General features: G+C 38.4%; 1 protein-coding gene across 1 annotated transcript in view; it reads left to right on the top strand.

The window, feature by feature from the left end:
* The window catches only part of LOC117369797 (voltage-dependent T-type calcium channel subunit alpha-1H-like), a 114,077-nt gene that overhangs the window by 49,384 nt on the left and 49,850 nt on the right, over positions 1-14,843 (top strand). Inside the window, exons 11-12 of the mRNA XM_055222876.1 lie at positions 6,059-6,210; positions 14,563-14,748. Coding sequence (XP_055078851.1) covers positions 6,059-6,210; positions 14,563-14,748 — 338 coding nt within the window. The remainder of the gene's footprint in view (positions 1-6,058; positions 6,211-14,562; positions 14,749-14,843) is intronic.

The following is a 14,843-nucleotide window of genomic DNA, read 5'->3' as shown; positions in this document are numbered from 1 at the left end:
TCAGTGCACCACATGTGTAATAAACACTAACAGACTTTGCAGCAGCATAAAGGGCATCAACAGTAAAGTGCATCACAGGGACATCCAGTTAGATATGTGGATTTTTATGTCATTTTGCAACAATGCAAGTCCAGTTCAATGTTATTGAGGGGGAAGGGGGGGCAGCAGGTTGAAAAGGTGATGAGCAGGGTGGTGCCAGTTGAGCAGGATGTTGCGCACACTCCTTAAATAGCGAGTGGTGTAGGTGGTACTTTAAGAGTTGTCTCAGTGATTTTTCTCGCTGTTTTCACCACCTGCTGGTCAGCCTTAGTGCAGCTGGAGAACCACACTAATACTAGTAGTATGTGGAACACAGAGGTGATGGCATCTGTAGTTGACCTGTTCTCCTTGTATGCAAACTGGTATGGGTCGAGTGATGGTGGTATTACAGCTTTGATGTGTTTGATGCCCAGTCTCTCCAGGCATTTGGCAGGGATGGAGGTGAGTGCCACAGTTCTGTACTCATTTAAAAATATGACATTGGACTGTTTAGGGACGGGGACTATTGAGACTGCTTTGCCATATCATGCTGGGACCCATGATATGGACAGTGATGTGTTGTAAATGGAAGTAAAGATGTTTGCCAGCTTCCATTGCATCTTTCAGCACCCAACCCACCACTCCGGGCAGGACAGGGTCAGTGTTTTCCCTGTCAAAGTGGGCATAAAAGAGGTTTAGGTCCTCAGCTAAGTTGGGACAATCAGCTGAGAGACATGGTGTTTCCCTCTTATAGTCCCTAATGGCCCTGATGCCCTCCCACACCTGCTTTGGGCTTGTGGCGATGTCAAACCTAGCCTCAATATGCCTCTTATGTTTTGCAGTATTGATGCCTGTCATCAGCTCGGTAGGACTGTGGACTCTGGCCAGCCTAAATATGCAGAGTTTGTGTGTTAAACTTGTGTGAATGTAACACAAGCCAAGCTGATACCAGACAGGGAGTCCACCTAAGCACATAGCCCTCTCCCCTCCTCACACCCTCCATGTAGCATCTGTATCTCTGTGTATATCACTCAGAAACATTTTAGCTACTCTGAGCCAAAACAAGAACTAACTGCGCTTCAAATCTGAGCGCTCCACTTTGGCAACAGCAGAGAGCTCACCTGCGTCTAGCCCAGACTATTTTGCACTTCAAACAGCTCTGCGCTGCTAAACCTGATGCCAGTGTTCATTTTGTAAACTAAAATATTTTTATCATAGTTTTCATCAGTGTCATGATTGTGTTGACTAAAAGTACTTACATTCTTGTTGAATAATAAAAAACTAAACATGAATGAAAGGAATGAGTATAAACTAGATAAGTGTTGTCACTAAATTTAAACTAGATTTTTATACTAAGAAATAGACTCGATACCACAATGATAATTTAAAAAATGCTCTTTATTTAGACAATAGAATGCCATTTTCAACAATAAATTGTAATACTTTCTTTTATCTTACCATCCAGTCTTATATATGTGTAATTCCTCAATGGTCCAAGCATGTTCCACAGTGGTCCATGGGGCATATTCTAGTCTATGTGGTTTTATACTTGTTCTGATACAGCTCAAGATCATTCTAAAGCTATTCAAGACAGGTTCATTTCTGTCCTGTGAATTAGACTTTTTTTTTGTATCGATACTTGTTTTAGTATCAATTAATATCTGACTTTCAATACTTTTGACAACCCTAGACTAAATCAATATTCCACTTTTCAAACCTAGAGCCCCAAACCAGACCATAAACAAACTCAATATCCACAAACACATCAGCACATGTAAAACTGTTATGCTACTGTTAGTAAACTATTACTAACCCTTTAAGGACTGAGCACACTATAGTCCAGTATAGCTTGCCTAGACTTTTATTATTTTTTTAGCCATAAAAATCATGTTAAAGAAGTATCAGAATGTACTGCATTTTTTCACACAACTACCTCTATTTTACATATGCATCCATATCCATTTCTTTGACACATCGAATAAGTGACTGGGAAAATCCAACAACAGAGGCAAGTTACCATAATGACGGTAAAATATTTAAACAGCCCCATGCCTCTGCTTTGAGAAGCCGTTTGAATTTACATGATGCACAATTGGTTGCGGAGTTACGTTAATGGAAAGTCCACAACCGCGCTCTATCGGCGACAATAGTATCTGCCACTATAGGGCTAAATTGGCACATTTAGTCAATTACTTGACTAAAAGTAAAAAAGAAGCATTGATGCTGCTCACTTTGTAACACATGGTGACATATTTTTCCCTTCCGCTGACTTTGACCGGTGTGGTGTCATGTGAAATCCCTTGGAGTGTCAGACAGATGTCACTGAGCTTACCCACATGCTCAATCCCTCTGTTTACTCAGCATGGCTTGTTTGGCGCTCGTGAAGGAGACTGGAGCTGCAGAAATGTCACTAAATGGCAAAGGCTTTGTTTTTATGTGGATGTAATATCATTTCACTTCCTTACAGGAGTATGTGTGTAGTGTAGTAACATTACTTCAAAATAATATGACTCAAGTAGAAGTACAAAACAGTAGTCCAAGGAATTACTTAAGTCGGAATAAAAAAGTATTTGGGAATACTACTACTACTCAAGTAAAAGTAAGTGGAGACATAATATCTGATTTTTAATTTGATGTTATTGTAATTGGAAGGATAAAACGTTTAATGCACAAAAGGATAGACACACAAATGTTAAAATCACTTCATATTGTCAACATAAAGCTTTTGTCACTCGTAGAATTACTCATGGTGGGAAAAGTAACAAAAGCTTAATAGTACTGTTACCTCAATAAGAATATTACTTAAGTAGGAGTAAAAGTGTTGCTTGGAATAGTCTAGAAAGTACTTTTTTTTTTTTTTTTTTTTTAAAGTTACTCAAATATATGTAACTGAATAAATTAAACTAAGTACTACCCACCTCTGATTGTACGGCAGTGCTGCTGACGATAGGGCTGTGCTTACTGTTAATGTTGTAGAAATGTCATAACAAAATTAATGGCTTAGACTTATGTTGTGCTACATCTTGACAAGCCTCGCAAAGCGCTTTTCAGTATCCCATTATTCATTCATTTTCCATAGTTGGCAGGGGCAACCTACTAATTTAGCCGCAGCCGCCCTTAGGCTGACTGACGGAGGTGCCTGCCATTCTCTCTCTCTCTCTCTCTCTCTCTCTCTCTCTCTCTCTCTCTCACACACACACACACACACCCCGACATACCCCCCCCCCCCCCACACACACACACACACACACCTACACACACTCGCACTTACCCTTTAACTGCTAGGGTCAGTGAGGTGTCTTGCCCAAGGACACAACAGCAGAAACGGTTTCTATTTTTACTATGGTGGCACAGTCCTTATTTTAATCATCCCATACATTTCGAATACTCTTTTTGCAGTGAAAATGTCAATTACTGTCTCTAATGAAGCACTGGCTTTTAAACTTTTTACACCAAGTACCACCTATAATATCTGGCTTTCCTAGTACCACCAGATATAAACCTGTAAAAAAATAAATAAAAAACTGTAGTATGAACTGAAAAAAGTTGCCACCTAGATTTAACTAAGCAAATGATCTGGGGTTGATGTAGTTGGTCAGGTCTAGGTTCAGCAACAGTCTGTGCTCAAAGAATGAGGTCAGCTGACACCTGAATATACTGAATGACCAGGTTATTCCATCAATGGATTTTTTCTTCCCTGATGGCACGGGCATATTCCAAGATGACAATGCCAGGATTCATCGGGCTCAAATTGTGAAAGAGTGGTTCAGGAGCATGAGACATCATTTTCACACATGGACTGGCCACCGCAGAGTCCAGACCTTAACCCCATTGAGAATCTTTGGGATGTGCTGGATAAGGCTCTGTGCAGCGGTCAGACTCGACCATCATCAATGCAAGATCTTGGTGAAAAATGTATGCAACACTGGATGGAAATAAATCTTGTGACATTGCAGAAGTAAAATCGAAACAATGCCACAGCGAATGTGTGATGTAATCAAAGCTAAAGGCGGTCCAACGAAATATTAGAGTGTGTGACCTTTTTTTTTGGTAGCGACTTTTTTTTTTTGGCCAGGCAGTGTAGTATAAAGTGTGGTGTTATCCCTGTGCCCCTTGTGCTGTGAACAAGCCTTTAGTTAATAGTTTATATTCCATATCATATTCCACAGAAAAAGACTGAATTTTATATTACTGAATGAGTAATAGTATTTTTACATTGTTGCACAGACACAAAGCATAGAATCATGGGTATTTACTTTTTGGTCATTAAAAAAAAATCATGTATTTAAGTTTCCTTACAGTGTGATATATTGAAAAAAAAAACTTTGAATTTGAGTAAAGACTGACTCTGTGCCAACAAACCCATTGGGGCTCATATTTTTGGACCAATGTTATTAGAGGTGGACAGTATACCAGTTCCAGCATCAGCCAATGCCGACCGTTTATTTGGTGGGTATTGGCCGAAATTGACTTTATTCTTTTACAGACTCATATGGCTGTATATTTACACAAAGATGTAAAAAATGATTTTATATCCCAGATAAATTTTGTTATCACTTATCATTTTTACAAAAGTGAAAAGTCTGCTAAAGGTCAGTATCTGCGAATCTTCCAATCTCTAAATGCTATTCATTGACTGTAGCACTTTCCGTAGGCTCAGATATTAATAATTTCATGGCATTTCTGAATATTGACATTCAGGTAGAAACAAGTTTGGAGTGGGCTGGGACAACCCTTATTTATCTTTCAATTAAGTAATATATTTTTGTTTCTTAATAGTCATAGTTCAGAGGCTAGACCAGGGGTGTTCATTACGTCGATCGCGATCTACCAGTCGATCACGAAGGCATTTTGGGTAGATCACATCCCGTCATCCATCCAGTCACATGACTAATATACAGGACAACCAGTCAGATTACACCTGACTCTAGGTCACATCATGGGCGCTGCACACACATAAACAAGCGCGGGTTAGTTTAACTCTATAGCGTCGGATCCTATCGTCGCCGATAGATTTGCGGTTGCGGACTTTCCAACAGCGTAACTCCGCGCCCAGTCGTGCTCTCATGTAAATTCAAACGGTGTCTCAAAGCGGAGACATGGGGCTAGCTAAATATTTTACCATCATTACGGTATTCTGCCTCTGTTGTCCCTCGAAGGTGACGAATGAGAGCGCGGGTGCTCCGGGGATTTTCCCAGTCATTTATTCGATGCGTAAAGGCAAGGCAAGTTTATTTGTATAGCACAATTCGTACACAAAGTAATTCAAAGTGCTTTACAGAATAAGAAGGACATTAAAATCACACAAATAAAAACATAAATAATCACAAATAATCATCATAAATCATCGTAAAAGAAAAATATGGATGGATGTGTAAAATAGAAGTAGTTGTGTGAAAAAATGCAGTAAATTCTGATACTTTGTTTAACATGTTTTTTATGGCTATAAAAAAAGACAAAACCGTAATCAACATGATTAGCTCTGTTATCGCTTTCAAACGAAAAATGCGATTTTACTCCTGGCTCCTGTCAGAAGCTACTGCCTGAACTATTCATCCCTCACTGATTCCATTCAGTGCAAGTCAGAGCAGTAATCATCATTCAAGTAATTATGAACATGTAAGAAGTTCAGTTGTGTTGTGCAGTATTATCTCATGACGTTGTGCAAGGTACATCAAGAGCACCCCTGGGCTAGATGTTCAATATATTTTCTTCTTTGATAGAGCAGTCAGATCCACTGACTCACAGGTTGGTGATGCCATTCTAGCTCCCACAAATGAATGCTGTCATTGTGTCCTTGGGCAAGACAATTAACCCTCCTCGCCCCCAGTGTCTGTGTATACTGGTGTATGAATGTTTGTGTGAATGGTTCCTTAATGTAAAGCGATTTGAGTGCAAAAGAGCCATATAAAAATGTGACCATTTACCATTCTGTAATTGTCTTGTCTTAATGAGTTTATATAATATATTGGGCGAATGTTTGCACACAGTCCTACTTTATGCTAATGTCTGTCTGTATATGTCCTGTTGTGTCGTCCAGCCACAGGAGCTGACAGATGTGCTGGAGATCAGTAACATGGTGTTCACCAGTCTCTTCAGTCTGGAGATGCTGCTCAAGGTCCTGGCTCTGGGCCTCTGTGGATACATCAAGAACCCTTACAATGGCTTCGACAGTATCATTGTCATTATCAGGTGAGACACAAGACGTTTTGGTGCACTTTCTCTTGTCAGAATATTTGTGCTCACATTTATAAAATTTGATGGCAAGGGCCTCCTCCAGTTATTTCAAATGACAACAATCACAAATTTAGTTGAGTAATGGCACCATCTTAAGCTATTGTAAAAAAAAAAAAAAAAAAAAAAAAAAAGTAATAGCATTTAGTCATGACGACAAAAATATGTTGAACTTTGTGCCAGTTTTTGTTTCATGCAATAGGTCCAGTATTTACAGAGATAATAACCATAAACCAGGTCAACAACTCTGCAGTTAAAAGGATATTGTTATTAGAAATTGTTTTTTACTCAACAAAATCATATATTGAATGTTTTTAAAAGTCCTATATTACCGTAAATTCCGGACTACAGAGCGCATCTCATTAAAAGCCGCACACTCTAATTTTAGAAAGAAAATCAGTTTTGTACTTGTACAAGCTGCACCAGATTTTAAGCCGCAGGTATCCCACGTAGTAATATGAAAAATTAGCTAAAAACGTTCATTATATCTTCTTATTACTGTAAGAAATGAGTCACTGCAGGAACAACATCCACTATTTTCACTTTTATGTCTATACAGAGAACCAAAAAACAATTTATTATATGAGATATTTACACAGAAAGATATTACAGGTGAGGATTTTTTTTAAACTTTTTTTAATTTAATCCGCATAACATAAACAAATATATTACATACGTGTTGCTAATGCTTTTTTCTAACAGTGCCTGTAACGCGGCTACCTTGAAATATACGTTTGTATCGGTTACACACAAATTATGTTGCTTATGCTTTTTTACTCAACAGTGCATGAACAGCATTCCAGTATCTCCTTATAACTGGTAAAAACAGATACCAATATTGCATTCTGCCAGAAAAGTCACTGTTCGCCTTCTTCATCTTCCTCCTGCACACTAAAACCATCAAAGTCCTCTAATTCAGTGTTAAACAGCCTCAGGATATCATCAGTTACTACAGTTTCCTCGTTTTCGATGTCACTTGAGTGCACGTCGTCTTCTTCATCACGCAGCAGTCCAGCCTTTCGGAACCCGTTGGTGATGGTTGATGTTTTGACATGGCTCCACGCATTTAGGATCCACTGGCAGACTTGATTTAAAGACGCTCTTCGCATGTGGCCTGTTTTGGTAAAAGATTATTCACCAATTGTCATCCAAGCCTCCCACTCTTCGTGCAGTGCCACTTTAAATGCCCCGTTTCACGCTGATGTCCAGTGGCTGGAGATACTTAGTGGTACCCCCAGGAATCACAGCTGGAATTGAGTTTGTGCTCTTGATGGCAGCTTTCACTGAATCTGTTACATGGGCCCTCATGCTGTCCATAACGAGCAATGCTTTTTTTCTTCGAAAAAAGCCGCCTGGTCGCTTTGAGTAGCACTCTCTGAGCCAATCCTTCATTAGGCTCTCCATCATCCAACCTTTCTTATTGACTTTCACCACGATTTCTTTTGGGAATTTTTCCTTTGGCATCGTCAGCCGCTTAAAAATCCCCATCGGAGGAAGCTTTAGTCCAGATGCTGTGCAGCTCAGAACACAGGTAAAATGCATTCTCTCATGGCCGCTTGTTTTCAGTGTGATGGACGAGTCACCTTTTTTATTTACGGTCCGAATGAGAGGCAGGTCAAATGTCAGAGGTACTTCATCCATATTTATGATATCATCTGGCCTGATGTAATTCTCCGTTATCTTTGTTTGAGTGAATGTGTGGAAGTTAGCAAGTTTCTCCTCGTAGTCAGGAGGGAGCTGCTGACACAAAGTTGTGCGTGCCCTAACGGACAGGCCTTTCCGTTTCATAAATCTAAAACACCACGATGGCCCACCTCTAAAATCTTCTATTTTCATTTCGGTGGCGATAGCTTTAACCTTCAGTCTGATTTGTACAGTGGAAACACCACGGCCGCCTGCTCTCTGTGTGTTAACCCAGTCTTCCAGATAGTTTTCAAGCTCGGGCCATCTGCTATGATTACCTCTGAAAGCTTTTCTCGACTTTTTGCATTGGCTCAGTTCTTCATGCTGGCGTCTCCACCTTCTCACCATTGATTAATTTATGCCAAGATTACGTGTGGCAGCTCAATTTCCTTCTTCAACCACCAGAGTGATTGCTTTTAACTTAAAAACCGCATCATATGCTTTTCTTCTAGTATTTTCCATGTTGATTAGGGTTAGTGCGCTTGACTGATCATACAATTTCATTGGACCTCTGTGAACTACTCATCAATTTTATTGGTTAACTGTTGCTAGGCAAAATGTTTTTGGCGCCACGAAAAAAAAAAATGAATAAGCCGCACCGCCATATAAACCGCAGTGTTTAAAGTGTAGAAAAAAAGTAGTGGCTTATAGTCCGCAATTTACGATAAGTAAAATCGACTATTGAAAGCTTTAAACCATTTTATAATGTTATTACCTCTTCAAAACCTACCTGGAGTTGTGTTTTGTTTCATTCACACATGTCTTTATTAGTAGTCTGTTTACATCTTCAAAGCTCTAAATGCTCTGTTTCACCTCTGTTGTCATGAAGTGGTAGTTTTCAAGTTAAAAGCTAGCTTTTACCTTGTGTTTGGCAATTATTTAAATGATTCTAGTGAAGGTGTACGGGGTTTAAAAACACAGTGGAGCACTTTCGGCGATCAGCATGACATCCATACCATCAGATTTATTATGAAACAGCCGTAGTCTCTCGCTTTTAAGTCCTTTATATGGCCCCCTCCGTCCAAACTTTGCACCAAAAGCTGCTGGTCCTCGTTTACCACAACAACTTGTACTTCCAGATCTTGTCTTTACTGCATGTTTTTCTGTTTTTTTACTTTTTAATTGTACAAAAAAACAATAACTGGATTAATATTATAATAATTAATATATTTAGTTTGTATCTGAACCTAAAATGGGCCGTAGAGACATTTTCGATCACTATTAACTTCAATGCACAGATGAAAAACATGCCAATTTAGAGACATGCACGTTCACATGGGACTAGAATCACTTGAGGAGGTCTGAGTTTGCAGAATTACAGTTAGTAAAATTTGGGTGAATTTTTACAGACATTTTTACAAACACGGACGATTTGCACGGAACCGGTCGGTAATTATTACAATTTACCAGGGGACCTTAGGTAAAACTAATCCAGTACGAATTAGGCTTTAATTGTAATAAAGATGTGTAGTGATCATTTAGTAGGTGGGCAGTTTGATGATTGCTGTTTCTGACCACTGGAAAAACCTATTCATACAATGTCTAGCAACCCAAAGTGACCTTCATGCATTCACAAACTGTATCATTAGTTGGAAAGTGCATTGATAAAACTGAAAGACCTACATTTACTTTTCTGATTAACACACAAATTGCAACAACCCTCTGTGCATTTTAATGACTGTTTATGCAAAGCGACGTTTTACCATGGTGTTCACAAACTCGTTAATCAAAGTTATCATCTAAATTAGGCCCAGTGGCTATTGGAAGAAAAAAGAACACTATTCTCGCAAATTATAGAATATTTCTTTGACAGCATTCGATCCTGTCACCGTTCAAATTCATTTTGAAAGTCTTATATTATTATTATTATTATTATTATTATTCACATACAGCCTTACTACTTCTAGATACCTTTGCTTTTGTAGATTAAAGGTGTGCCATGTAGCTTTTCTGGTGGTGTGATTGTGATTGCTTATTGCTTTGCCTAGAATGTTCCACAGTATGGCATTAAACTTATCTTGAATTTATTCTACTTTAAGGATTTTTATTGCTAGTAAAAGTAGAAAACATGCAAAAACCTTGAAAAACATGCACTGTTACGGTGATTGGACTCACCTCTCCACAGATGTGACCTATAGTTTGTACTGGAGGTGTTACCTGTTTGTCTTCATGGATATAGACAATGCCATACTGTGAAACATTCAAGATAAAGCGTAGTAACATCTCCATGCTAACAAGGAGGTGGTTGACCCCCTGCTAGAAAAATTACGTAGAGCACCTTTAAAAATGTAATTAAGCATGATAGAGGACCTTTAGATGAGCCCAAAAAAACTTGTTCTCATGTTTTTTTCTAATTATGACATGGTTTGATGCGGTAGTTAAATATTTATCATTTAAGTTAAGTGGCAGTTTATGAGGAAAAAAGTTGATAAGAAAAGTACAAAAATACAGGAAGTATAGTATAAGTTTTAAAATGGAATACCTCTAGATATTTCATCAACACAGAAAATTTCACCTGAAAGATTAAAAGAAACAATTTACAAGCAAGAAAGGCATTTTCTGACTGTTTAAATATTGGTTCAACAAAATAAAGGTGTTGTCATTTATTTGTATTAGTCTAATCATAACTAATGTGTAATTTAGATACGTTTTGGTGCTTGTTAACATTATGGTAAAAGCTATGGAATTACCTCTTTGTACGTCACATCTTATGCCCATGTCCAACCAGAAAGTCAAATGAACTAGGTACATTTAAAAAAAATCTTAAATAGTATTATGTTAACTATGTTTTAGCGAAAACGTTTTCTAGCCTGTCATATGCACTGTAATGGAAATGTAAGTGCATTCATGTTGTGAAGAAAATATTCTTATCATACATTTTTGTATAAATGCATTTGGTCTGTCAATCTGTCAGACCCAGAGCAGATATTAGCATGTGTGAAGGCTCTGTCCCATCCTCCAGGAAAGCCTTTGTAGTCTTACCTGTCCTGGTGTAAAAGTTCATTATAACATGACTGTGAGCAGATGTGACCCTGCTTTAGCAAAGCTTGTAGTTTTGTCATTCTGGTATAAATACTCAGATGCTCTGGAGAGAGGAGAGACTAATGATAGAACTGAGGAGAGCATGCTTGGGATGCCAGAAGGATGCCAGTCTGTGTCTAGGGCAGGCCTGGGCCCTGTCCTGTCCGTATCAGTTGTAACAAAGAATAAACCTTTTTGTATTTCATAACTCACCAGGCTTCGCAAATGGATTATTATTCATCAAGAGATAATTTTCACAACGCCACTTAAACTATCAGCAGGATGTTTTCTTTCATACTGTGTCTCCAAAACTGCCTTGAAATGGAAACCTATTTAAGTTCACAAACAAGAAGTGCTTTTGTGAGCTTGCGGCGCAGACACGGGATATCCCTGTCTTTATTACATTTCAGCTCAAAGCTACAGTTGCAGCATGGGAGCCGTGAAGTGGTCTCATCTGTATCCCCCTGCAAGAGGTAATCCTAGAGCTTGGTTTGAGTGGCCGAGGCAGAGGAACCTACAATATGATACCAACATGTTTCCTTCTAAATCTTGCATCACTGAGGAGGTGTGAAGAATATTGTGAGCAGTTAGCTGTCTCCCTCCATTCAATAAGAGGTTGAGGAATGAGTGAATGGAGGTTTAAAAGGTACTACAATCACAACTGAACCTGGGTTTCCAGTGCCTTAACCTGCAAATAGAGGACACATATAAGTTTTTCTATTTATACAAGCTCAGAAACTCCAGAATTCACTCGGTGGCTGTACCAGCATTGATTCATGATTGGCTGCAGGTGCTTGGGTTTACGTAGTGAGGATTCAGATCACGGAGAGTCATTTTAGGTTTAAACTAACTGGATTTCATCATTGAAACTGGCAACTCAAATGAGATACTCATGTGAGGCTCATTCTGCTTGGATAATCATCTCGAGAGCCAAAACACCAAATCAAAAAACATCATGTTCAATGTTTTTGTAACTAAGAATAAATCATCATTACACTTGTTATCAGTTAAAGCTATATTTCATTTGACCATGTTAAACTCATATCTGGGAACACAGTTATGTCATGTTTATGGAATTTAAAATCAAAATCTTATATATAGTTCCTTTAAATGTTGTGATAATTTGACCTTTGTTTTTCACTTACTGGAAAACAGTCTGGCAGCAGCAACCATTTCCAGAAATGAGTGAAAGAAAGATAACAAATCAATGCTTTGAGCACAAACAGGATTTTGGGGCATAAACCTTTTTCTCAATGAGATCATTTTAGAGCTGTATCATTTAGAAGAGTGCAGTCACAACGGTCATTTTGAGTGACTCCATAGTAAATGTCACTTTGCTTCTATCTACAATAGGGTTGAACAATTTTGGTAAAATTACGAATTGCGATTTTTCTGACAAGCTTTGCGAATGCGATTAGATTTGCAAAATGTAAAAAAAAACAACAATACAACAATCACATTTCAGAACGTGTTTGTACAGATCTAAATTACAGGGTTAGCAGTTTTTTAAGCAGAATAAGACAGGATGTTTTGTTGTTTGTGGTGGAAATTATAATACTTCTAAAATTGCAGCTTTTATGACTTGCTAATTGCATCAGTTCAAAATTGATTGCGATTTATCGTGCGGCCCTAACCTACAACATAAAATGAGGGAAAGAAATGATAAACATTGTCTTAAAATCTTCACCTCGTCACGCTCCATGTCACAAACTTCAGAACCATCAGATTCCACAAACCTGCCTTTGATTTAAAGACTGGTGGTCTGCAGCACTTCAAGGAACATTCATCTTTCAGCTTGTGTTTTCTGGCTTTGTTTGTGTTTTATTCTTTATTCTCCTTTGCTTTACCTAAGGTCCTATATTATGCTAGCATTACTCTTTTTTTTTTAGCTTGTAGCCATTTAGTTGTGCAAGGATGTTATTTTCTCATTAAAAACATACCTGGAGTTACCAAGTGTTCTGTTTTATTCTGGCATGTTTGATTAATCCTTCTGCAAATGTACTCCCCCCTCCGCTTTCTCTCTCTCTCTCTCTCTCTCTCTCTCTCTATAAATGAATAAAATTGACTCTTGTGAGCTTTTAGCCAGGTTAGAATGTTGAATGTTACCTCATCAAAAACATACCCAGAGTTGTGTTTTGTTTCATTCATACATGTTTGACTAACCTTCATTTAATTATTAATGTATCAACATCTCAACAACTCAAAATGATCAGTTCCACTTTAACAGCTACCTTTCACCTTTTATTCACTAGAGATGGGCAATTCCAGGGCTGCAATTATCCAAATGATTCTAGTGAAGATTTGTGTAGTTTAAAACTACAGTGTTTTCAGTTAAATATGCAGGGTTTGTATGTTAAACATGTGTGAATGAAATAAAACACAACTCCAGGTCTCTTTTTGTTGATGAAGCAGTATTATAACAGATGAGAAAACAGTGTAATATTGGCCCATTAAAGTTAAAGCTATTGTTTTTGTCTCACCTGGTGGTGTTTTGTTTCATTCATACATGTCTGAGTGATGCCGTGTCTGAATTTCATTAGTGCTCCTTCATGTTTTTAAAATCAATTTACATTTGAACTAGGGATGGGCAATTTATCGGTTCCAGTGTCGGTATCAACTGACAACCATACCGATTTATCAATATTGGTATCGGCTGATACTGATGTTATTTGTTGTTGTATTTTTACAATAGTGAAAAGGGATACATTTGGGGGCCTTGGTATAGATTTTAAAAGCTAAATATTGGTTATCAGCCACAGCAGCAGACCAAATGTTGGTTAAAAAAATCCTTATTGGTCCATCCATAATTTGAACTAATAACTCCTCCTACTCCTCCTACTATAATTGTCAAGATGTGGTAATTCTTATATTGAAGAAAAGAAAATTGTAGGCGTTGTTTCAAGTTGAGCACATTACCGCACAGACACTTAATGCTAAAATTAAATAATCTGGTGCTCAGTCCAACTCTCTGTCAGCTCTCTGAGTAAATTAAACCTCCATAGTGGCATGTTGTTGTCAGTGTTGCTTTGTTTAATTCTTTTAAAGCCACTGTTGTTTTATGTGAAATCATTAGCGGCTGGCACTGGGAGGACTGTAATAAATACCCTCGCTCAAGCTGTCTGCAGATATTGTGCATGTTGATATTACACTCAATAAATTTCAAACATACTGAGCTACCTTAGTCTTACGACATGCCAATAGAATGTTTGAAAATCTCATTTTTTTCTAAATGAAAAAATATGTTCCTGGGCCGGATTGGCTGTACACGTCACATGTTGTGGTGTGTGGGACTGCTTTTCACAGCCAAATGGGTACACTGAGTCTACAGGGTCTGTATTACTCCATTATGTAGTACTTGAAGCTAAATTATGTATCTGCGCTTGAAGGCTGTGCTTGTTTATTGTGCTTTCATACTACATTTATTGGCTGCACTGCTGTAGCAATGGCCTCTTCCTTTTAGTTGCCACATGTCAGAGGATTTCAGCTCTTATCCAGCCCAGAGGCGTTCTTGGGAGAATTGGTCCACATTTGTGGTGAAGGTTAAGCGAATATTGATTGAACCGTATTTGCGTAGGCGTGTTTAATGTGCTTGTTGTTGTGTTGCAGCGTGTGGGAGATCGTGGGAGAGGCGGAGGGAGGCCTGTCAGTACTCAGGACCTTCAGACTGCTCAGGGTGTTGAAGCTGGTCCGGTTCCTGCCAGCGCTCCGCAGGCAACTGGTGGTCCTCATGAAGACCATGGACAACGTGGCCACCTTCTGCATGCTGCTTATGCTCTTCATATTCATATTCAGGTGTTCAAATATATGATGTATATAAGAGGGCCAAGGTTCTCTGTCTGGTCGAGATATTTTCTGTTACATATAATTTTTGAAAGGTTATAGTCAGA

This window comes from Periophthalmus magnuspinnatus, chromosome 1 (assembly GCF_009829125.3).
Source record: "Periophthalmus magnuspinnatus isolate fPerMag1 chromosome 1, fPerMag1.2.pri, whole genome shotgun sequence".
NCBI lineage: Eukaryota > Metazoa > Chordata > Actinopteri > Gobiiformes > Gobiidae > Periophthalmus > Periophthalmus magnuspinnatus.
The sequence above is the reverse complement of the archived record's forward strand: the minus strand, read 5'-3'. Positions and strand labels throughout refer to the sequence as shown.